Below are 23265 nucleotides of genomic sequence, written 5' to 3' on the forward strand. Positions count from 1 at the left end.
CTTGCTAAACTCCGGCATGTTTACATCTTATATTTTTATACTGACTCTTGACTGTCTCTATCAAATAAACCAATGCATAAAATGTAATGCTCCTTTTGTGAGCTTCAGGTTGCCTAATGACTGTATGTGGATATAACTTGAAAAAAATAGACCTAGGTGATGTAGTGCAAGCAAATTGTTTTGTAATGCAGGACAGGCTTTATTGAGAAATCTGATGATGTACAAATTAATTTGATGACTGAATGATTCTCAGAATGCCATATTTTTGCTGCTGTCGGATCCTTGAGGGGTCAGCCCTATGATCCATCAGACCTATGTTGCCTCCATCAATTTGGGGTTAGGGGCAGTGGACAGTAACAAAGTACATTTACTTGAGTGCTGTATTTAAGTACATTTTTTTGGAGCATCTGTACTTTATGACTTTCACTCCAATAGCCTACATTTCAAAGACAAATATTGTACTTTTGACTCCCCTTCATTTCTAGGAAGGGGAATGTACAGTATGAATTAACCACTTGTTGATTAAGCCCTAGTTCAAATATAGTGGGAAATAGCAGCTCAACAAGCTCACAACTACACATTGTGAGCTTGGAGATTTGCTATTTTCACTATAAAAAATAATTGAGAATTTCTGGAAAATCTTATTTTTGAGGGGGAAATGTTTAAATTTTAATACAGTAATGCATTGATATTAAAAAGAAAATGTACTTTGAATACTTAAATTATAAAATATGTAAGATATATGTACTTATCTACAAATGAATTACACAATGTATCCTAGACTTAGACTGGGGTTAAGGTAATAGGTTAGGTAGGTCATTAAGATCATAGGGTTGAGGGAACATAGACATGCTCCGGTTTTACTATTGTGCGATACCAGTCATTCTTTTGGAGAGTGAGACATTTGCTACAAATGTCTTTTTTATTTTTTGTGTAGGTCTACCTGTTTTTGAGTTGTATGTTTTTAAAATGCACTGAGTCTGTAAATAAATAAAATCTCGCTTTCTCACTTTGAGGTTGAGCTATTTGCCATTTTATGTAGCTATTTTGTTTGTTCAACTTTGTGTGCTATATAATTATGTTAAGTACAGCCTACTGTATATTTATGATCCAAATAATGTAATAATATCCATGTACGTGTTAACCTGATTTACAGTGGTGGAAAGTAACTAGATACATTTACTCAAATACTCTACTTAAGTACAATTTTGAGGGTTTTCAATACTTTCCAGCTTTCAATACTTTTACTTCTACTCCACCACATCTCAGAGGCAAATATTGTACATTAACCACTTCAGCCCTAATTTCAGCCATTTGAAAATTTGAAATGGGACATTCTGCATAATGAATACTTTACCTTTTGGTACCAAAACTTTTGTACTTCACTCAAGTACATTTTTAACTTGTACTTGTTGTAACAGAGCATTTCTACATTGCAGTATTGATACTTTTACTGAAGTAAAAATAAATTGTGTACGCACTTCTTCCATGACTGCCAACAGGCAGTAAGCCGGACAGCCTATAGGGGTCCTTTGAATGCATGTGGCGCGCGATATGGGAAACAAGTTGAAGCTGATCCGTCCAACATGAACAACATGATGACCGGCTTGTAACTCTGAAAGCAGGAGAGCCAACAGTGTTTTATACTTCATTATTGGCTCTCCATCATCTATCTCATCAACATGTCTACAGAGCAGAGTGGCTGGTTACGGAACGTAAGTATTAGAACAACCAAAAGTATTCTTCACCCCTAACTCTCATTAGCTACCGTTAGCTATCGTTAGCTAGCTGCTCTTATTTACAAGCAGCTCAGTGGGAACCATAGAGTTCTAATACATAAACATTCTGGCCACCGACTATTTTTTCAAAATGTAAACAATATTATGATAATAGAATTGTGTAAAAAAAAAAAAAAAAAGTATGTATGCTACATAATTTAATTGAACATGCATGGTTATGGTACAGTGTGGTGTAAAGTACATATTTAGTAAAATTGTAGGTATATTTACTTGACTGGAGTTCCAATTTTCTGTACTTTTACTTCTCCACTACATCTCAGAGTCAAATATTATACTTTTACTCCGCTATTATTTGACAACTTTAGTTACTTGTTACTTAGTAGATTTAGATTGTTATTACAAAACACACAGTAACAGTTGAAAATAGCCGATGAGCTTGTTGATCTGCTATTTTCAAAAGATTTGTATACATTTGAAAACTTGTGAAATGGGACACTTACTTTTCCATTTAAAGTATATTTTGATACCAATTCTTTTGGACTTATATTCAAGTACATTTTGAATTCCGGACCTGTACTTTTAACAGAATATTTCTACACAAAATGTATTACTTTTTCCACCACTGATGGTACATCTTTATCGAAGCTAAAGCCACTTTCAGACATAAACACTGGAAAATATCCTGGGAAAACTTTTATTTAAAAAAAGTTTATGCCCATATCCCCACTGACTAGCATAGCCCTGGACAAAGACTGTTATAGACTTCTTTTATCGAGTCTGACTGACATTTGCGTATATAGCAGACTTGATAAAGCAAATCTATGACAAATCTATGACAACAAAAGTTTATGCCCATATCCCCACTGACTAGCATAGCCCTGGACAAAGACTGTTATAGACTTCTTTTATCGAGTCTGACTGACATTTGCGTATATAGCAGACTTGATAAAGCAAATCTATGACACTGACAGCATTTGTCCAAGGCTGGACTAGCCAGCAATTTATTTTGTAGCAATTTTAGAAATATTGGGCCTTTTTAATGTCAAATGTTCAAGCATGTTCAGTAATTACATTACTTCAGACAATTTTTGGATTTTAATTTTACGTTTTGGGAAAAATAGCCAAGGGTGCCCACAATGTTTAGGCATCCGCTCTTCGTGTTTCCCTCTGGAAAACAACAGCTTTTACATTTTTGTAGATCATGGCTCAGTCAGTGTATTTAAAAAATATCATGACCTCATCGCAGTCATGGTGTCGAGCCATGGTATCATAATTGATGTTGGTCTGCTAGTTTGATTATTGAATGTTTTGTTTAGATCAGGGGTCTTCAACGTTTTTCAAGCCAAGGACTCCCAAGCTGAGAGAGAGATGAATCAGGGTTGCAGATTTCATAGATGGCTTCATAGACTTATTTGACAGCACTGTCAAATGTTGGATGTTGGATTCATGTTAATGTGTATTCAGACATTTAACCACTTAAACAGTCAGTCAATAGTAATCCTGACCTTTCGCTCTGTACTTTTTCCCGCTACACCAAACCTCTTTGACGAAAATAGCCGATCTAAAAGCTCACAAGCTTGTAGATCGGCTATTTTTGGCTAAAGTCCTCCTCAGAATAGTGATGCTAGGGTTCAAGTGGTTAATGTAATAAAAAAAAAGTTCCAAACACACAAAGATTTGGCGGCCCCCCTGTAGTAGCCCCCTAGGGGTCACGGACCCCCTGTTGAAGACCCCTGGTTTAGATGATGTACTGCTGGAGAGTTTTATGTTTGACTTTTATATTTATTTAGGTGATCTCGTGGAGAGCTGCGGCCAGCATCGCCTGGGCTGTCTCATTGATGCCTCCAACCACAGCTCTGTTCGTAGTGATCAGCAGGTTGAGTCTGCTCCACCCCATTCAGTGGATATCAGGTCAGCTGGCTCTTTGACTTTAGAGTGCATGGTTAGATAGTAACCTGAACGCTTGCCCCAAAACGCTCTCAGCCCCATTTTTTGTGTAGAACCCAGCGGTGGACCACTCGGCCCGCTTGGCGCAGAACGCTCGTCCCCAGCGGGGGACCAGTCACCCCACTTGGCACGGAACGCTCGCCCCCAGCGAGGCGGACCACTCAGCCCGCTTGGTGAGAACGGACTACAGCCCCTAATATTAAGTTAGGAAGTAGTTTGGGAAAAAAAACTGTTACAACGACTGAGGTGCACCGTCTGAAGCGGACTTGAGCCACGAGAGGCACCGGCGAGCGCGCCGCCATGCCGAACGTTGCGAAAGTCCTCTTCAGCCGACTCGGCGCATTGGACTTACGTTCCAATAGAGACAGAATCGTAAATCATCGACTTTGGTGGCCAGAAATACGTGGGTCTGACCGTTCCAAGCCATCCGATGTCGCCGGATTTGACCGGGTCCGAGTGTGGTTTTGGGGCGAGTGTTCTTATAGATAGATACCTATATTGATATTGGACTCAACTTTTTTTTTTTTTGCAGAATGTGATTTCATTGTTACATTTATTTGCATGAATCACTTACAGACAACAACTAAAGTAGTTCTTTCCTCTTCATCGCCACAATAAAAACCTTCATGCTGGTGATTATATTTCCCATGGAGAAGGCAGTGTAGCACTGGCCATGACACAGGTAGATGCCAACTCATTAATTCTCTTGACCCTGACCTTTTGTTGAGGGTGATTGAGAAGCCAGGCAGCATGACAGAATCTTACGTCTGAGTATAAAGGTTCCAGGCTGGCAGCTCAGTCCTGATGATGTGCTGTCTGCTGTGCTGTTTTAATCCATTCTAACCTAGAAAGCATCTGTGTAATTTTTTTATTTCTTTGGCTATTAAAAAAAAGCAGATATACAAGCTCATAGCACAGCACTAAGTGCCACGCCACGAGCTCGCAGATACGACTCTCAACCTTTTTAATTTTAAGGACCCCCACCCTCAGTTTGATATGCATTAGGTCACGGACCCCAATTTGATACAATTATCCCAGAATCTCTGGGATGCCAAACTACAGTGTAAAATCCTCATTGATAATTTAACTCTGAGACGGTACAAATGAAACCAACATTTTGCCCACACTCTAAGTTAACTGGAGACCCCCTGGAAACCCCTCAAGGATCCCTGGTGGTGGGTCCCCGGACCCCACTTTGATAACCATTGTGGTATATTAAATCATAGTGTAAAAACTTACTGTAGTACTTTTTTCCCTTTTCCTTTTTTAGATTGCCTGGCCATCTTAACAAGTGCTAGCGCTATCTTCTCCTTCATCCTGTTGTTCGCAGTGATCCTGGTCATTGGGTTATTGAATCTGGAATATTACACAGGTGAGTGACAGATTGAAGGCAGCTTGGAAACCCAACCAACCAAAGTGGGGGATTTAAGATTAGTTTTGGGTTCAGCCATTAGACTCATACACACACCACAAGTCAAAGTTTGTCATCAGAGATGTTGCGCTGTATTGGATACGTTTGAATAGATAGTTTGATTGTTGTCATTCTTAATTCGTTAGCCTTTGTAATAATTATATATTATAACTATAACTACTATACGTATAACTCCAGCATAGCCCTATTCAGCAGTGCACTTTCACCCCTCCCTAATAGCCCAAAGATCAGATTGGGATCATCCTTCAAAACTGCCCTAAGACCCCACCTCGTCTTCAGAATTGCTCAGTAACTCGGACAAATGCAATTGATTTTGCCCCTGTCTTCCCAATGCATAATGTTGAATTGGGTGATTGGGACTACCACCGATGGCACAATGGCGCTAATCGAGCGTGTGATGTCAGTTTGTCATCCATTCCAGTGTGGTTAGATTGTTATCCAATTGTAATTTGTCTGGCTACTGTGAGACTAGGCTGTGGCATGTTTTCAGCTTGAGCCCAGATAGGGAAAGAGAGCCTTTGGTCAACAAGAAAGGTAAAACCAAAGCAACTGTTTTGGAAACAACTTTGGTTTCAAGGAGTCTGACGAGGAACTACAAATATTGTGCAAAATTTATTACACAGTCCTTTATTTATTACACTCACACTCCTTGAGTTGGCGCTGACCTTGACCCATTTAATACACCTATCTGACCATATAGCAGCTGCACCATGACCGTCTACCAAAATGTATTTAATATAGCATTTTTTCTTTATTATTGCTTCCTTTTATCATGTCCAAACTGTACATGAAGGTGAATGGAAGATGGACTTGTGTAATGTTTGTCTTATAGTGGCTGTTTTATATCATCTGAAAAAGCTATGTATGTATGTGTGCGTATATGTATTATATTACACAGTGGTTTCTGCACTAAGGCAATATTTATTTATTTTGTACATATTGTTTATAATCTGAAATCTGCATAGTGGTCTATGAACAAACAATGAAGGAGCAAAAATCTGTAAGTTTCAAGAAAATCCACTGTTAAAGTTTTCTTCTAAAGGTTCAATAAATGTATGATGTTTCCTAAGTCAATGAGTGAATGTATTGAAATAAGCGTTCTTAACATTGACTAAAATAATCGTGATCATAATCAAGATTATTTTTGCCATAATTGAGCAGCACTAATAACTGTTGTGCCATTTTTGTCACCTCATAGTCGTCCCATCTATTGCCTGTTCAAAAATTGAGCTGTTGGGTCAGCTACTCCACCCTCGCCAGATGATCCATTCCCTGTTGCATTGCGTCATGGGAATGATAGTGGCATGGTGTTGTTCTGTAGCCATTGGAGGAAGATATCGGACACTTGGCTACCCATGCACACAATGTGATAGGTAAGCAGCTGAACACAGTTCACGATGTACTCGGATAGTGTTCACAAACATATGTTTCTGCCTTTTTGGGTGCCCAACGTTCATCAGTAGTCTTAACGGTGGCACTTTTTCTTTAATACAGTGGCGGTACCCCTCAGTTGTATCTGAATGAGCACCTCCTTGTACTGCTGTTAGCAGGAGCCTTTAGTGGCCTCAGTCACAGCCTACTGGGAGTGATCCACAACATGAACTATGTGGCCTTCCACACTGTTCAGGTATGCTATATTACACTCAATGATACAAAACACCAGCAAAAGTTCTATTCTTTCCTTAGCTTGTAAAATTGTACTTTTAATATATTTACATATATTAACTCTTTAACTTTTTATGTTGAAATTTGCAGCTTTGAGTATAAAGGTCAATGCCAATGCTGTCTCCTATTTCCTTTTTAGCAATACAAGTTCCTTCGCTTCAAGGGAACGTTGCCTTTGGTGGTGAAATGCAGTGCCATCCAGAGCTTTTATTTTGTCAGGAACTACCTTGCTGTATATTACTTCCTAGGTAATTGTTTGTTGTACCATTTAAGATCTATTTGTGCACAATCTTGAGATCCCATGTTTGTGTCAGTGTGCGCATGATTTATTTGTTAAGCTTGATGTCTCCCTTACTCACAGGATATGTTCCAAGAACATGGATCTGTAAAACACTGAATCTTCAGTTAGACAGGTTAGTGTGAATTATTTATATGATTGATGAAATTATAATCACGGCATACCTGCCAGAGTGGCAGGGTATTGTAATCGATCCTCTCTGTTTGTTTGTGGTTGTGTGTGTTCATTTTTGTTAGCGAAATAAATAAGTTGGGAACAGTTGGTAGATTTTCATGAAACGTGGTGGGACTGCTCATTAGGCTACACTGAAGAGATGATTAAGTTTGGGGTCGAATAGGTCAATCAAGAGAGGTATAGACATAATTGATGCATTTGTTTAACTTGGGTGTTTGTATGTAGCTCTCTCCATCCTCTTGACACCATAGCTGGGCTGCTGGACATTTCTCTGCTCTACCACCTATGGATCTGTGGTACCTTCCTCCTGCTGCAGTGGTACATCACCGTGCTGCTCTTCAGAATCTTTGTCACGGAGGTATGCAAGTGTTTGACTACTGTTTTTTTACAACACCAGGGGGCAGTGTTGTTTCTGCCCAGTCCCCAAAGTCTACTTGTGTATACTGAATGTCATTTGTGTTATAGAATGGCTTTTACAGGTATACTATTATATTTATATTTGATTGTAGTTAATTGCCTAAAATTGTGTTCATGCTTAAAATATCTGATCATTTTTTTGCAGGTGTTGAGTTTTCCGGTGCAATCATCTTTTACTGAGGATGATAATCATTGTCTTGCCAGAGTTCTCACTGGCAAGCAGCCAATGATTTTGAAGGTAAATCAACACATTTAAAATAGCAATAACATTATCAGTAATCCAGTTTTGTGTTAGCTGACGAAGCTTTGAAATGCAGATTATTACAGGTCTCCCCTCCTATGTCAGTGTTTAGCTCTGCAGGACTTGGCATTACTGTCCCAGCACTGTCTTTCACGACGTCTTGAAGTCTTCAGTCTTAGTCAGCCAGGTTTGTTGCTACTTTGCTGCCTAACACAGAGCAGATGTCCATGCTCAACTACTAGTATTAACATTTGAGATTTTATTTTAGTGCCATGCACTCTTAGTGTTCAGCCCTCATGGGATTGAACAACAAATGCACAGGCCTACATCTGGTTTAATTGTAAATGCTCTTTAGTGCAAGTAAACCCTTTCCTTGTACAGTATGTCATACTGTGACATAACAATCCTGACATACATTTTGCAGGACAGAAGTAGAAATGTATTTTCTGTTCCTTAAGTGAGAATAATGTTAGTCTTGTCTTTCCCAGGTGGCCATCCTCATAACTGGAATGCCATCAGTAAGGAGTGTCTGTCTCTGCTAGCTGACCTGACTCAGAGGCTTGTTGCCCACCATGACACTGTTGCCACAAATGGTAGGGCCAAGACCCAGTCTACTGGCAGTGACAAGACATCTACACAGTCAAATAGTTCCGGTATGTAATACTCAACAATACACAGACATTATGAACCAACTGTCCTGTTCTAATGCACTTGACTGTGTATTCATGTGGTTTTAAACCCTGTTGCTTTTCATATAGGGAATTTGTTGAAGATTTTTTGATTTATTTAACAGAAATATGGCTTCATTTGAAAGAATGGACTTCCCAGGCAATGCTGTGCTTACATGGCAGCCTCCATGACGCATCTGTTCAATGTGAAGATGAGTTAGTTATGTATACATGGCAATAAGCATAATCGGGTGCCCTAGCGAACAATGTGGCAAAGAACATCGAAGTAAGACATTATGACCCATCTACACTTTTATATCTATATTTAGGCATTTAGTAGACACTCTTATCCAGAGTGACTTACTGAACATGTGCATGATCAGAGTAAAATGCATGAACAAACATCAGGGTAAATGGTCACAAAAGTAGTGGGCAAAGAAAGCAATTTAATGCTTCAAAGAAACTAGGATACCAGGTAAACATCAAACCAAGCATCTGTCTACTCTAATCGACATGTAAATTACATAACTAGCATTGTGGTCAAGCAAAACAAACTTTTAAAAATAATTTACTATATTATTGTGAATAAGTAACCTCATAAAGATGATTGAGGAAATTGTTGGCGTGGGGGAGTATAGAATTAGGAAATGACAAATAGAAACCCAGGATCTATTTAATTGTGTATTTGTATTTAATTCTTCTTAGTAAGTTCTGGTACAGAGGAGGTGATGACTCCCAGGCCCGGGGCCATGATCAGGGCCTGGACCCCTGCCTCAGTCTTAATGCGCTCCATGGGGGCTCCATGCAGCCCGGCTCTGAGCTCTCCGTTCACACCGAACGTGGACAGCCCTTTGACCTCCCCAGCCCTGCGACGCCTCGCCGGACCACTGGAACCCTCCTCACCTTGGTACGGCTCCGCCTCCGTGCAGAGCCCACACATTATGAGGAGGGGCCCCAAACTCTGGTCCACCTCCACAGGTGAGATGTATGTATAATATACATATATATTTTTTGTACAGTATATTCCCATCTATATTATAGATGGCAATATACTGTAAAAAATATATATATATTTTACTGTGTCTGCAGTCTATTTCTACAGTATGTATAATCCTGCATTTTGCCACTGTACTAACTTAGCTTGTACTTCCAATATTAAGAACCGAAATGTCCTGTAAAGCTGCAACAGATAATTAAATTACTGATATACATCTGATCTGGGGGGTTGATTTAATTTTAAGTACAGATGTTGTGTGCATACGGTGTGTGATATGAAATGTAAGCTTACCATATAAACGCAATCATCATTTAGTTAACACCATTGACTGTCTTCCATCCTATGTTAAGGGATTCTGGAGAAACACAAGCCATGGGCTATCGTCTGGTGACGATTTAGCCTCTGGGGGCAAGGGACATCCTCTAGGGGCAAGGGACAACGTTTCTGGGCTTCTGTTGTAGCCAGTCCAGGGCCAAGTCGTCCTCTACCGTGTTACGGTCATTGTTTACAATCCGGTTAGCAACTTGAGACACGAAGAATGAGAATGGAGTTGAGAGATGACGTGTAGGACCAGATTGTTTCACAAGTAGCCAGTTTACACCCTGTTTAGTTCGTAAGACGATATCCAGTTGAGACTGAATGTCAGGAAATGCATTCCACCTTTTTTGTGCTCCACACAGACAGTTTACCTGGATGCTAACCTCACATCGCCAAAGCCTGCTCAATCATGATTGGTCAGCACTACTCGGACTACAAACGGAAACCCGAACACCAAAAAACATTGAGCCAAAAACCCTTGCCTACAGATTCTACAAGCAATATGCAGATACATTTATAGAGATTAGGAGAAACAAAATTGCTCATTTGCTCATCACTTCAGCTTCACATGAAAAGGAGGGATAGTCCATAATGAAACATATGGGGGATTTTCTTTTGTGTGTCCCCGATTATAAATAATTATTTCTAGGCTCAAGTACTTGTGATATCTATAGATAACATTTGAATATATTACACGTACAATACAGACAAAAAAAGACATCCTATGCTGTTTGTACATCAGTAAGATGTACGGCACATGGGATAATTAGATTGGTTGCTGTCTACTGGTACACATCTCTCACACACACACACTCACTCTTTTTCTCTCTCACACTCTGCTCTGCAGATTCACAGGTCAATGGCAGTCCCCCATCAACCCCAGCCCCGGCACCAAACCCAAAACCAGCAGTCTCCAAACCCAGCCTCCTGGCTCAGTTCCTCCAGAACAGACAAGAACAGGTATTTCACCATCAACACTATTCGAAATCACATGGTAGATAAGCACCATACCTGTTACATGACACTCTTTGTCCTGTGTTTTATTTTCTGACAAGCTATAAAGAAATGAAATAGTATCTTTCTACGTTTAATTGTCTCATTCAGGTTAAACATTTCTTGGAAAAGCGGGTGCTGATAATGTATTTGTTTAGCAAGGTAAGGTCGCGTGGAATGTGCATGCTGTCTCTCTCTTAGACTGGTGAATTCTGTGAAGGGCTCATGCTGTGTGTGTGTGTGTGTGTCCCCTCCCCGAAAACGGAATTGGAATTGGCTTTACTCCTAGATCCTTGTAGGCGTCACCAATCCAATCCCGTTTTTCAGACCTACACCATACAGGCATTACTAATTAAACTGGTTTTCCACCCATCTTACCGTGACAATCAACCCTGCTAATTCCTTTAAGAGCTCCAGTTAAGAAGAGTCATGTAACACTTGGCAGTTATTTGACTACGATAGAGGACCCAATGGCAGGAGTGGGCAACCTTTACGGGCACAAGAGATCACTTGGCCGTTTTCCAAAGCTGGCGAGATCATCCAGTGCCAGAGAGTGAAAACCACTTATGTCTTATTATAGGCTGCTAATTTAATAATGCAAGCATAGAATGAGTCAATAATTTCATAATAAAATTTAACAAAACAATAATGTAAAATGAATTATAATTGTAAGATAAATTCTGACTGACTTGAATTTTAAAATCAAAGTTTAAGAAAGAAAGACATTTCTTCAGTTATCAAGAGGTTTGTTCGACAATATGACACCACAGAAAAAATATATTGCACTACTATTCTTTCAAATATAATGTAATCCCTTAAAGAAACACCTTGAATATCTCGCCCTCCCGAAATGATTTCATATGTTTGGCAAAAGAATGACACACGATAGGACTCGTAGGCTGCAGTGCAGTGGTCTTATTAATTTTGCCAAATGGCTTTCTCAAAACAGGCCGCTGTGTTGCTAGGTGGGATTTCAAATCCTTCACCTTTTGCAGTTGACTGTTGGCTGGAAATGTCCTGTCAAATGATTTGTGGTTTGTCAGAAAGTTGTGTCCAAGTTTCCTTCTTCACATTGTTACAGATGAGACGAGTACATTTTTCATTTGACATGGCAAAAAAAAACGATTCTCTTCCCATTCTGCGTGTAAATAGTATATCTTCTGTCTCTTGGCATCTGTGTTCTCTTCTTAGCTGTATAGTACTAAACTTGTAGCACACCTGCACCATTGTTATGCTGACAGGGGCATTTCTATGCTAATATGCAACCCTCGTGTGATTCATTGGGATTCACTTTAGTTTTTTAACTGCTGTGCGATCACTCGATAAACCATTGAGATATGGGAAACCGGTCGACCGAAAATACATGGTTGCCCACCTCTGCCCAAAGGTGTTCTCCGGTTATCAGATCCTGAATATGTTGTATTTTTGCCTTTACTGATAAGGTAAACCCTATCTCTTGTCCTAATGTCTCCTCGGTAGAAACTAAACTGGTGATGTCATCTGTGACCTCCTCTGTAGAGCTTTTGTGCATCCTTTGTCCATCCTCCTAGTCATACTGTAGTGCATGATGTAGAAAATACATATTGAGGAAATATATATTTCCAGAAGACTGCATGCATGTCCTTCCATCCAACTATCACCTTCAATCAATCCTAGTCAAAGTCTGCATTCAACTAATCCATAGATCACTGCCAGCTAACCTGGTTTCTTCCCATACAACAGTAGAATGATTCTGTTGACACAAAATAATGGTCATCTTCCACCACAGCTCCCAGAAGCTTCCAGTCAAGCTCTCTTTGCTGACAGCCAAGCTCACATCTGGGCACTGGAAGGTAAAATGAATTTAATATTCAGTTTATATACTGTATCTAATACACAGTAGTAGTTGTTGAGCTGTTCTTTTGACAAAGCCACTGCCTGTAAATGAAAAGTATGAATTGAAGTGATTAAGCGTATAACTTGATCTCATATTTTGTAATATCCTCTAGGGCTGTCCCACCTAGTAGCAGCCTCCTTCTCCGAAGACCAGTTTGGCGTCGTACAGACTACGCTGCCCAGCATTCTCAGCAGCATGCTGGTCCTTCAGGAGGTAATTTGGCTGTCACTTTTGGACACTATGCGTAGGGCATAAAATGGGAAAAGGAGTTTAGTTTCTGACGTGTTGATCTGGACAACTAGAGGTTTTGCTCAAATTGCTCGTTGAAGGGAGGGGCGTGTGTTGGGCTGGGGGTGACTGCAAATGGTCAATGACAGTAAATCATTACACAATCTTTGCGGAGGTGGCAACGGAAATTGGAGCGATAAAAATCTAGTTTGCTACTATCAGATTTCACCACTCCTTGCTGTACTCTTGGCAGTATGAAATCCCACTTTAGTGTAGCATACTAAACCCTCTGAGACAAACTGAATGTACTTTATTTACATGTCACCTTGACAACCAAGTGTAGCCCCTTCAAGTTTGCCAAGAGATGTCAATCAATATGTTGAGTAATCAAAACGTCATGGAGCTTGAGTAATCAAAAATGAACTATACATTTATAGTATATTTATAGTATAAGTATTTACGTACCAAAAACAACTACATTTCTACATCTGAAAGAGCTGCTTAACCCTGAAACATATTTATTTTAGTTTGCAAATTATGTGATGTATAATAATATGTATCATTTATATGTTAATATGTATCATGATACATTAATATGTATCGTTATTATGCCAGCACCTGTTTCTGGTCCCTACCTCAGGTGTTTACAGTTTACTAATAATAAATAGTCTGAGTGAGAGACTGGGGGGAGAAGTTGAATTTACCTCTAATGCATCTTTTGAATATGTGAAGGAGGTGTGTTCAAGCTAAAACAGAGTGTTTAGTTCCTCTTTAAGGTACATGTGAAGAAGGCGTGTTCAAGCTAAATGAGTTTTTACTTCCTCTGTAAGGTTGCTGCATTGTCCACTTGAACAGTTCGGTTTGGGGATGGCTCCCCAAACCAAACTGCCCACCCAAAGCTCTGAATGATGTCATATTATTTGGTGATTGTAGCCGAACCAAACAAATTTAATATTTTTCTGGTGTAGTATGCTTTGGGCTTTAACGTACATTAAAATAAATAAATACAAATTAACAAGTGTAGCAAATGATGGAGGAATCTTTGTTTCACAGAAAGTTAAACACTGACTCAAACAGAGTAAGGTCTTGCAGATCCAGTGCAGTTAGTAAGGATGTTCAGTAAAACGCATGAATTTCAATTTAACTGAATTAGCCAGGCATTGATGCAACTGTCCCGTTCCTTGTCTTCAGGCAGTGGACAGGCACTTCAAGCTGCCCCATGCTTCCAGCAAGCCTGTGAGGTCATTCTACAGCATGGGAGACCCTACGTACAAAACGCTGCGCTTCGCTCTTAGAGCCACCCTCAAGACCGCCATCTACAGGATAACAACCACCTTTGGGGAACACTTAATGTACGGCCGCCTCCCACGTCCATAAATGTCTCCTGTATAGTGAAATGATTTCTAAGTATTTCCCCCATTCCATCATACTAACTATTTATTTTATGTCTTCAGTGCTATACAGATGTCGGCGGAGCACCGGAAGAGATTGCAACAGTTTCTGGAGTACAAAGAGTAACACTCAAGCACCTTGGCTTTCAAGCCTTTGAATCCTCTTCAGCTTGATTCAAAAGGACCAAAGTGACAAGCAGAATCTTGTGAAGTGCCTCATTTGTTATTATTCATCATGACGCAACTATATGATGAGGCACCCAGTCCTATACTTAAGGATTGAGCAACTCTTCAGTAACAGTGACAGATGTGTGCTCCAGAGTCACGGCCTATTCATGTATGAAGGACTTAAGAGCTAGCCCATAGAGGATTTTTGTATGAGTACCCCATTTTCAAAGAGGTGTCGTTATCAGCTGTAAGACGTCATATCCTGGACTTCGTTTTTGACTTTTGGTACATTCAGATTAGATGTAAAGGTCTCTTTGTATTTCCTTTGGAAACATGAACATGTGGTCTTGGTTTCATGCTTCATTCTACGCTCTTTCGTTGGATACACATTGTACCCACAAGATTTCTAAATATTTCGTTCTGTGCTTGAAGAGCAAGAGATGGTATGATGATTCAGAGATGCCAGTGACTGGAGCTGTTTTCTGTATTTGTGTCATATGAGATGAAACCGCCACAGTCACAATTTTAAAAGAGTGTTTCTTTTGTGGATTGTTTTCGGAACATCTGGTTTTGTTTTCCACACTTGTCCCAGGAGGCTTGTTTACAGCCCTGTGCATCGGCTTTGGTATCAAAATTATATCTCTGACTTGCAATTTTACTGTAAACACATTTACAGATTAAAGGTTCTGAATGATTGTATGTGCTTGTGTTTCTGTCAGTTTTGCGGTAAATTACAGCCATGTATACAAACGTATACATCCATCATCACTCTGTGTAAAATCTGTGATAGGATTAGTTCTACAAGAGTGTGGAAATAGGCCTATCATCTTCAGTGTCTGTGTCTCTGCCAACAAACTTTGACTTTCAAATGGCAAATGGCCACCCAAAAAAATACAAATAATTCTTTTTTTTTGTAAATACCGTATGTCACGCGTTTATCATTAAAAGCTACCCCTCACGGACCCGAGTGCGCAATCCAGGTCCATTTGTCATGGAGGGTTGCTTTGGGGAGGGAGAGAGACAGAAAGAGGGGGGGTAATGTGATGAGTGATTTCCCCCAGCGTAAACGGGCAAGAGTTGCTCCAGAGAATCTTACCTCCCATGGACTGTACTTTGTTCATGGATACACACTGTTACAACAGAGAACAGCCTCGATCTGGGCGCTGCTTGTACAGTGCGTTACACGTATAATAAAGAAGGGCATGTAATTCCAAGTGCTTTTAGTTGGAAGTTGGAATCACGTCACGTGAGAGACTAGTTGTCCAGAGCATGGACCCAGCACAGCGTTAGAATGACCCAGCAGCAGCAGCAGCGCAACGGACAGACGTTGTCACGGAGCGAGTTGTAAGGCAGGCAGCGCAGCAACGGTAAGGATTCATGGGGAACTTCCTATATAGTGTTGCATTTTTGTGCAGTGGTGGGGAAAGTACTAAATGGGAAAAGTATCAATACCATCATGTAGGTCCAGTGCTCAATTTACTTGAGTAGTACAAAAGTATTGGCATCACAATAATACTTAAAGTACCAAAAGTAAAAGTACTCATTATGCAGAAGGTCCCGTTTCACAAATGTATGATTTTTTTTTCTTTTGAAAATAGCAGATCTACAAGCTCACGATGCATGGCATCTCAAGGTAAGCTTGTAGATCGGCTATTTTCAAATGGCCAAAATGTATAAAGGGCTGAAGTGGGTAACGTAGCCTATGTTTTGTAATAATCAAAATAACTAGTTACTAAAGTTGTCAAATAATTGTAGTGGAGTAAAAGTATAATATTTGCCTCTGGGATGTAGTGGTGTAGAAGTAAAATTATTGGAAATTGAAAATCTCCAGTAAAGTAAAACAAAATATCCCAAAAGAGTACCTACTTAAGTACAGTACTTGAGTAAATATACTTAGTTACTTTACACCACTGCATTTTTGTTTATAGCTGTATGTTATCTTGTGTGAAAGATTTTGTGTCTTTATTGTGAAAAGCAAAAGCTTTTTGGGGTGCTTTCCAACCAATTAGTCTTACCTAATTAGACTAACTTATTGCTCAACAATTTGCAACAGAGAAGCTGCATCGATTGTCATTTTGCCAGCTTGTCTATTAACACACCCCAGGTTAGCACTGTAATTGCACCTACATTTTAAACCAAGACCTATTCGTCAAAATGTAACTTTTAGTTGGTTGGAGTGGGTGCACAGAATGCATAATTGACGGTCGGCTGTCATTATTATAGCTAATCAGTGGTGTAAAGTAACTAAGTACATTTACTCAAGTACTGTCAAATGTTCAATACTTATTACTTCTACTCCTCCACATCTCAGGGGCAAATATTGTGCTTTTACTCCACTACAATTATTTGAACACTTTAGTTACTAGTTAATTTGTAGATTTAGATTCTTGTTACAAAACATACAGTAACCACTTCAGCACTATACAGTTCGGCCATTTGAAAATAACCGATCGACAAGCTCAGCTTGTAGATCTGCTTTACTTGTTACTTTACTTGTAACAGAGTATTTCTACGTTCCAGTATTGATACTTTTACTTAAAAAACTAAAAAATGTGAGTAGGGCCTACGTTTTCCACCACTGGTGCACAGTGACGAATGCTTAATTGCCTGTAGGCTGTAATTGCGAACGCGGGAGGAGGCGCCTCCGACCAAGTGGAGCTTACTATGTAACCCTGCTCGGGTTGTGTCTCTGTCTGTCTGTCTGTCTCTCTGTGTGCACTGCCTGTGTGCAGCTCCTCTGACATAAGTAAATGTCCAATTTAGACGTACCATACATCAAATGAAAGGTCTTTGAAAACTGAACACACCTGTCAAGGTTGCGTTTAAGCCCGCCCCTTCCCCCGGAAGCCACGCCCCGGAGAAGGCTCCTAAAAACTCCCCATTGAAACCCCATGTTAAATGAAAAGTGCCCGAATCGCTCCCAAACTTTTTCTACCCCCCCTAAGTGGGGGTCTACGAACAAATACTTCGGGCTCGGATTTTGGCTCCGCCCCCCGTAAGTGGGTGAAACAGGCACTTCAAACACTTTGTTGAATTGTTCAAAAACATTCCAAGTTTTTTTTTTGGGAATTTGTATTTTTCTAAGATGCTCCTTTTAACGCAGAATTAAAAAAAAAAAAAAAAAAAAAAAAAAATTATTGGTTACTTTTTTTTAAATATTTTTTTTCATTCTTTTTGTTCTTTTTTTGCGTTCGCTTACCGCGTTCGCGCGTCTTACTTGTTATTATACCTAATTAGAAATGCTCAATTAGGTGGCCAAGTGTCTAGCTACTGTTCCTGAATTCATAGAAATATTACTTTATTGAAGCTATTTTTATCTGTCCCAGGACATACGTGGATTAGATTACACAAGTTGTTATGATTGTGCAACAATGTGTTCTTGAAGACTAATAAATACACTCTATATTGAACTAGCACCAAATAGGACACTGTGATACCCCTCCTCCCCCATCAGTAATCAGACTCAGTCCTTCCCACTCTGCTTTCTGATTTATGTAATGTGGCTGGAATGAAGCAGCTATGCAGGGGGTGGAAATATGACTTTACAGAAAGCCCAACAGACGTGGAGGCTTGTTTTGTCATTAGTCTTTATAGTATCACTAACATGGAGCTTTTGGAGAATAACTCAAGGATGATAGTCTACTGTTCATAGAGGAGCCAATGTTTCCAGCCATCATCTATCTAAAGCTTGTGAGCTCTGCTGAAGGTGTGAGTTTATAAAGCTTCATAACTGGCTTATATCTTGAGGTGCTTATGTTTGTGTTCCATAGATCACTACTGGGAGGAATACAGTGTGTGTTCCCTCATTACAATTTAATAACATTATAGATAGCCTTTCTTGGGTGTACTTAAGTTATTAATTCAAAACTCATGTGGGACTAATTTGTCATATAAAACTTTTGTTTAACTCATCTCTGAAACTCACCAGATTGATGCATTAATGAATGAATTGATTTTGATCCTAGATGTTAGATTTATAGTGATGATGAGACAATTTGTTACTTGTTTTTTTCCTCAGCTGCATTGTCCCTATTTACTTTTCATGAACATCAACTGATCAACTGATTAGGCCTACCAGATGAATAGAGCCCATTTGCTCATTTCTGGTGCATTCAAAAATATTTTTGTTGGCCGGTTAGTCTTTTTACAACTCCCATGGGTGACAGAATTGGATATTGGACTCACTGTGAGTATTAGAGGTAATTGTTTCAACATTCTTTCGGTGTATTTATTACAGGCTAAAATAGTTTTGAAGCATGTTTACTTGGGGTAATTATTTCAGCTTCCAGAATTCTGCCTCTGCTTGCCCTCTGCCTAATTTGTGGGATAAAAACAGGACCGGGTATTACACGGTTGTCTCTTTTATGTCTTTAGCCTTTAGCTTATGTCTTTAACATATGATGTAAATTCAACTTTTTCCTTTAGAGGCTATTTTCAGATCACTTTCATTTATTTTAAAGAATTGGTCTCTCTCTCTCTCGCTCTCTCTCTCTCTCTCTCTCTCTCTCTCTCTCTCTCTCTCTCTCTCTCTCTCTCTGTGTGTGTGTGTGTGTGTGTGTGTGTGTGTGTGTGTGTGTGTGTGTGTGTGTGTGTGTGTGTGTGTGTGTGTGTGTGTGTGTGTGTGTGTGTGTGTGTGTGTGTGTGTGTCTCTCTCTCTCTCTCTCTTTGGCTGAGATCCCGTGGCTAATTCCCCCTATTTATAAATATGATTTCGTTTTCCCTCTAAAGAGATGTAGTGTACATGTACAGTACAGCTGTCATGTTGTTAAGTGTCTGATTCTGTGCAATTGGATTGTAAGGGGTGATTTATACTAATAAGCGCAACACGTTGTGAGCTTGTAAACTGCCTATTTTTGGTGCATATTGCATAACACGGCACGCAACCATGTATAAATCAGGCATTAAATATTGTATGCCAGATTGAAAATGTGTGTCTGACACAGATCTACGTTTATGATCCAGTAGCAACAGGAGTGTTTTCTATTAGTAAGTGGTTGGTGTTGGGAAACACACACTCACAGAGAAGAGAAAACCAGACAAGTTGTTGCAAAATAATAATAATTCAAATATTTTTACTGGAAGCCACCTAATGCTAACAAACATAACAAGTAGAGCAGTTACATTAAAGAGCTCTGTCAAGATTGATGAGGCTTCAGTGAATAGGTGGAGGACACATGCAGTACGTAACGTTTCTCGTTTCATCTGCTCCCAGAGGAAAGCACATTTACATTTCAAGGTTTTAGTATGAAAAATGAATGATGAATGTTTCTTGGCCTCTCTGGGGGCCGCTTGGATATACAGACGAATAAGTTATGTGAATTTCACTGTGGCTTTTGCTGTGATTTTCAGTCATTACCTTCCAATAGAGTTTAGATTATTCTTGGACAGAGTGCTGGTACTAGTCAGGACGGGACACATATTTCAAATTATTTATTTGAATGATATGGAGACAAGGAAGTATTGCAAACTCATGAAATTAGTTTGAGATGAATTGTCATCATTTCCTCATCTTTCATCTTTCCCTAATGTATTTACAATATGACCCTCAAAAAGGTTGATTGCACTTTAATGTTTTTTGCTGTAATCTGATGTCTGTGTAAAATTCAGTCCTCCGATGACATCAAGTATAGGAGTGGCCCACAGTCTGTCAGAGAGTACCATATCCTGCCATTTGATACAGTTCAGCCTATGATGTATGGACTCGTATATATAAATACACCGGCTCGCCAGAAGATGAGTCACAAGCTGCTCTTACCTCAACCTTTGTTGCACCCCCCCCAAAAAAACTCTAAACCCACCCTTAAGATAATTGATTTTGAATCATGTAGTGGAGTGAGGGTTTAAATATACAAGGCACAGGATGCAAACAATCATAAAAGAGTTTTAACAAGACATATTTTAAAGCTGCTCCTGTTTCAAAATGTTGGCAAATTGTGGACCCCATGAGGAGTCCATAGTCTCTGGCCCTGATGGTTCTGGTCCACTGACGCCACTCTCAGTAACTTGTGGTTTTGGACCAAGTGACTGTCATTTCACTGGAATTTCCTGCCATCTGTGCACGGTCAATGTTTCTCACAGATTCGCACCTGCTTGTAAATGTTTAGGTCTGCCAGGATGAGAGAGTTATATGATAGGTGTGTAGGTTGATCGAAGATGTCAGGGATCCACCTATTCTATTGATTTGAGAGCGGAATAATAATTAATCGTTTTAAAGGACGTTTGTCCCTGTGATTTATGGTAGAGACACATGTAGGAAAAAAGATTCCACACCTGCTTCAGGAAGTGACATCATTTGAAGCACGTGTTCCCATTTCCAACACATTTCCATTCATATGTTTGTAATGTTATTTTTCTCTCTCTAATATGTGCCTGGCCCCTGCACGATCACATGGTCCTGGATAGGGTAAAAAAGACAAACAAAACCAGACTGAAAATGAATGGGAAATGCTTATTTTTTATGGTGTGGTCTACAGTGCCTGCCTGCCTGCCAGCCTGTTTGTTTGCCTGCTTAATTGTTTGTCTGCTTGTCTGTCTGTCTGTCTGTCTGTCTGTCTGTCTGTCTGTCTGTCTGTCTGTCTGTCTGTCTGTCTGTCTGTCTGTCTGTCTGTCTGTCTGTCTGTCTGTCTGTCTGTCTGCCTGCTTGCCTGTCAGCCTGTCAGCCTGCCTGCCTGTCTGTCTGTCTGTCTGTCTGTAAGTCTGTCTGTCTGTCTGTCTGTCTGTCTGTCTGTCTGTCTGTCTGTCTGTCTGTCTGTCTGTCTGTCTGTCTGCCTGCCTGCCTGCCTGCCTGCCTGCCTGCCAGCCAGCCAGCCAGCCAGCCAGCCAGCCAGCCAGCCTGCCAGCCTGCCAGCCTGTCTGTCTGTCTGTCTGTCTGTCTGTCTGACGGATGACGGATGAGGCTGAAACTTAGCCCAAATATGGAGATGATTGATGCCATTGCACGTCATAGTACTGATGTCATAAATTGGACGTCTGATGTCATGTAGACGACATCACAAGAACCACAGGGAAGTCATTCCGTTATTATTAATCCCTGTGCTGGTTTATTGTATTGTCCTTTCAATTAAAAATAAAATAAAACAGAAGAATATACTTGGTCATCCAGAAAATATGCCGTTATACAAATGGAATCCGGTCTGGTCCTTGTGATGCCAGCCATCCTTCACCATTATAATAACAGCATTATTGATTTGGAATGTTATCTGTCTTACCTCAGAGGAGCATTAGTGACAGCCGGTCTGGTCATTGTGAGTGAGAGCATAGAGAAGGTGACATGAGAGTGGTGTACAGTTCTGACTGAAAGGCTACACTGCCTCAATGTCAGTTCTCATTCATTAACCCATGTAGTATTCATTAATATATCTAGTGCTTGTTTATGTAAGACTCTGCTGTTCTCATTTTGTGCTATTTGGGTACAGGAATATAGTATAGCCTTGCAAATAGCCAGCCATAAGGGGGAATAAGGAAGCCATAAGGAAGCCAAGAGTTTTACTGGAGAATATTAATTTGTGACATACAGTAGGCTATATGTTTTGATAACCAAATTTCCTTTTGAGATATTTTGAAACAAAAACTGTATAGAATACTAGATAATGTGCTCAGTGGAGCAAAGTCTTCCGCCAAAGTAGTATTTTCTGAGGTAGTATAAGGTGTTGTGGTGCTTTTCGTGCCATATCACTTTTAGTAATGTAAATAGAGCTTAATGATCTTAACGCATGTGACCAGTTAATCAGTTCTTCCTGGGCCTTTGATTGGAGTTATGCTAATCTGTTAATAAGTTATGTGCATTATTATGACAGAGACAAGAGACCACACCCACTACCACACCGCCTTTTGGCAAATTGTCATGAAGTTAACCATCTTCTTCCTTGGTCAAGGGCCAATCTTTCCAACAAGTTTTGTGCAAATCCGTTCATAACTGCTTGAGATTCAGACAGACAGACAGACAGACAGACAGACAGACATAAAACCCTTTAAACATATCAATTCTGTATTGTTGAAATTAGTCAATATTTATTCACCTTTTATCCTCATCAAAGCAACAGAGAGGCTAGTATCTCAGAGGGGAACTGTGGGCTGACATACAATAGGTGGGAAATGGTGGCATTGTTTTTTGTTTTAATTCCAGGCAGAAGAGGCTAATACGGGTTAGGCTGGAAATACTTATGGCACATACTGTACTGTATGCACAGCCACAAATTATTCCATGTTATTTTGACTTCAGACCAGGTGTTAGCAGATGTTAGAAATAAACAGTTGTGTATCAGATGGTATCACCAGCAGAGCTAATGACCTTTTACTTACCCGCTATTACCCCACAAGGATTCTCATAAATTGTTAGATGTCATTTGCAGTATCTTTGCAGATGTATGAAGGAATTGTACATCTGAACATTTGTAAAGATTTGCCAACCACTTACTAATAGAAAACACTCCTGTTGCTGCTGGATCATAAAAGTAGAACACATTGCAGCTGGACTTTAAAGCTAAACTATGTAACTTTTTATTTTGTGAATGACATTTTATTTTGAGTATATTAATGTTTAATATAACTTATACAATTTCGGTTGTATTTGGTCTCCCTGTTCTTCTATTGAGACATTTATAGCCTATTCTCTGGTTTGACCACAACAAGTGGTATTGCCTGAAGGTCAAAATCTTCTAAATCCCCCCCCAAGCAGGCAGTCTCTACATACATTTGAGCATGCAGAGGGGAC

The 23265-nt window shown here is 39.8% G+C and overlaps 2 protein-coding genes across 4 annotated transcripts in view; both read left to right on the plus strand.

The window, feature by feature from the left end:
* The first annotated feature begins 1552 nt into the window (after positions 1-1552).
* ndc1 (NDC1 transmembrane nucleoporin) lies at positions 1553-15251 on the plus strand. 2 transcript variants are annotated; one of them, XM_080440986.1, is made up of 18 exons: positions 1553-1715; positions 3530-3650; positions 4957-5058; positions 6317-6491; positions 6613-6745; positions 6923-7031; positions 7145-7196; positions 7481-7613; positions 7818-7910; positions 8019-8100; positions 8402-8566; positions 9287-9559; positions 10744-10856; positions 11001-11051; positions 12658-12721; positions 12878-12978; positions 14185-14345; positions 14448-15251. In XM_080440986.1, exons 1-18 carry the CDS (start codon positions 1683-1685, stop codon positions 14509-14511), a joined length of 2025 nt encoding a protein of 674 aa, XP_080297112.1. In that variant the 5' UTR covers positions 1553-1682; the 3' UTR covers positions 14512-15251. The 2 variants fall into 2 exon arrangements, with proteins under 2 accessions (XP_080297112.1, XP_080297113.1); XM_080440987.1 differs by lacking the exon at positions 11001-11051.
* A 525-nt stretch (positions 15252-15776) lies between these two features.
* glis1a (GLIS family zinc finger 1a) overlaps positions 15777-23265 on the plus strand; it is a 34056-nt gene continuing 26567 nt past the window's right edge. The window contains exon 1 of one of the 2 annotated variants that reach the window (XM_080439672.1): positions 15777-15919. The gene's annotated coding sequence lies outside the window, so the exon portion shown is untranslated. Of the gene's footprint in view, positions 15920-18170; positions 18259-23265 lie in introns of those variants that run through there. The other variant, XM_080439673.1, reaches the window with a different exon arrangement.

The sequence above is a fragment of the Gymnoscopelus braueri genome, assembly GCF_963280865.1.
Source record: "Gymnoscopelus braueri genome assembly, chromosome: 10".
Taxonomy (NCBI): Eukaryota; Metazoa; Chordata; class Actinopteri; order Myctophiformes; family Myctophidae; genus Gymnoscopelus; species Gymnoscopelus braueri.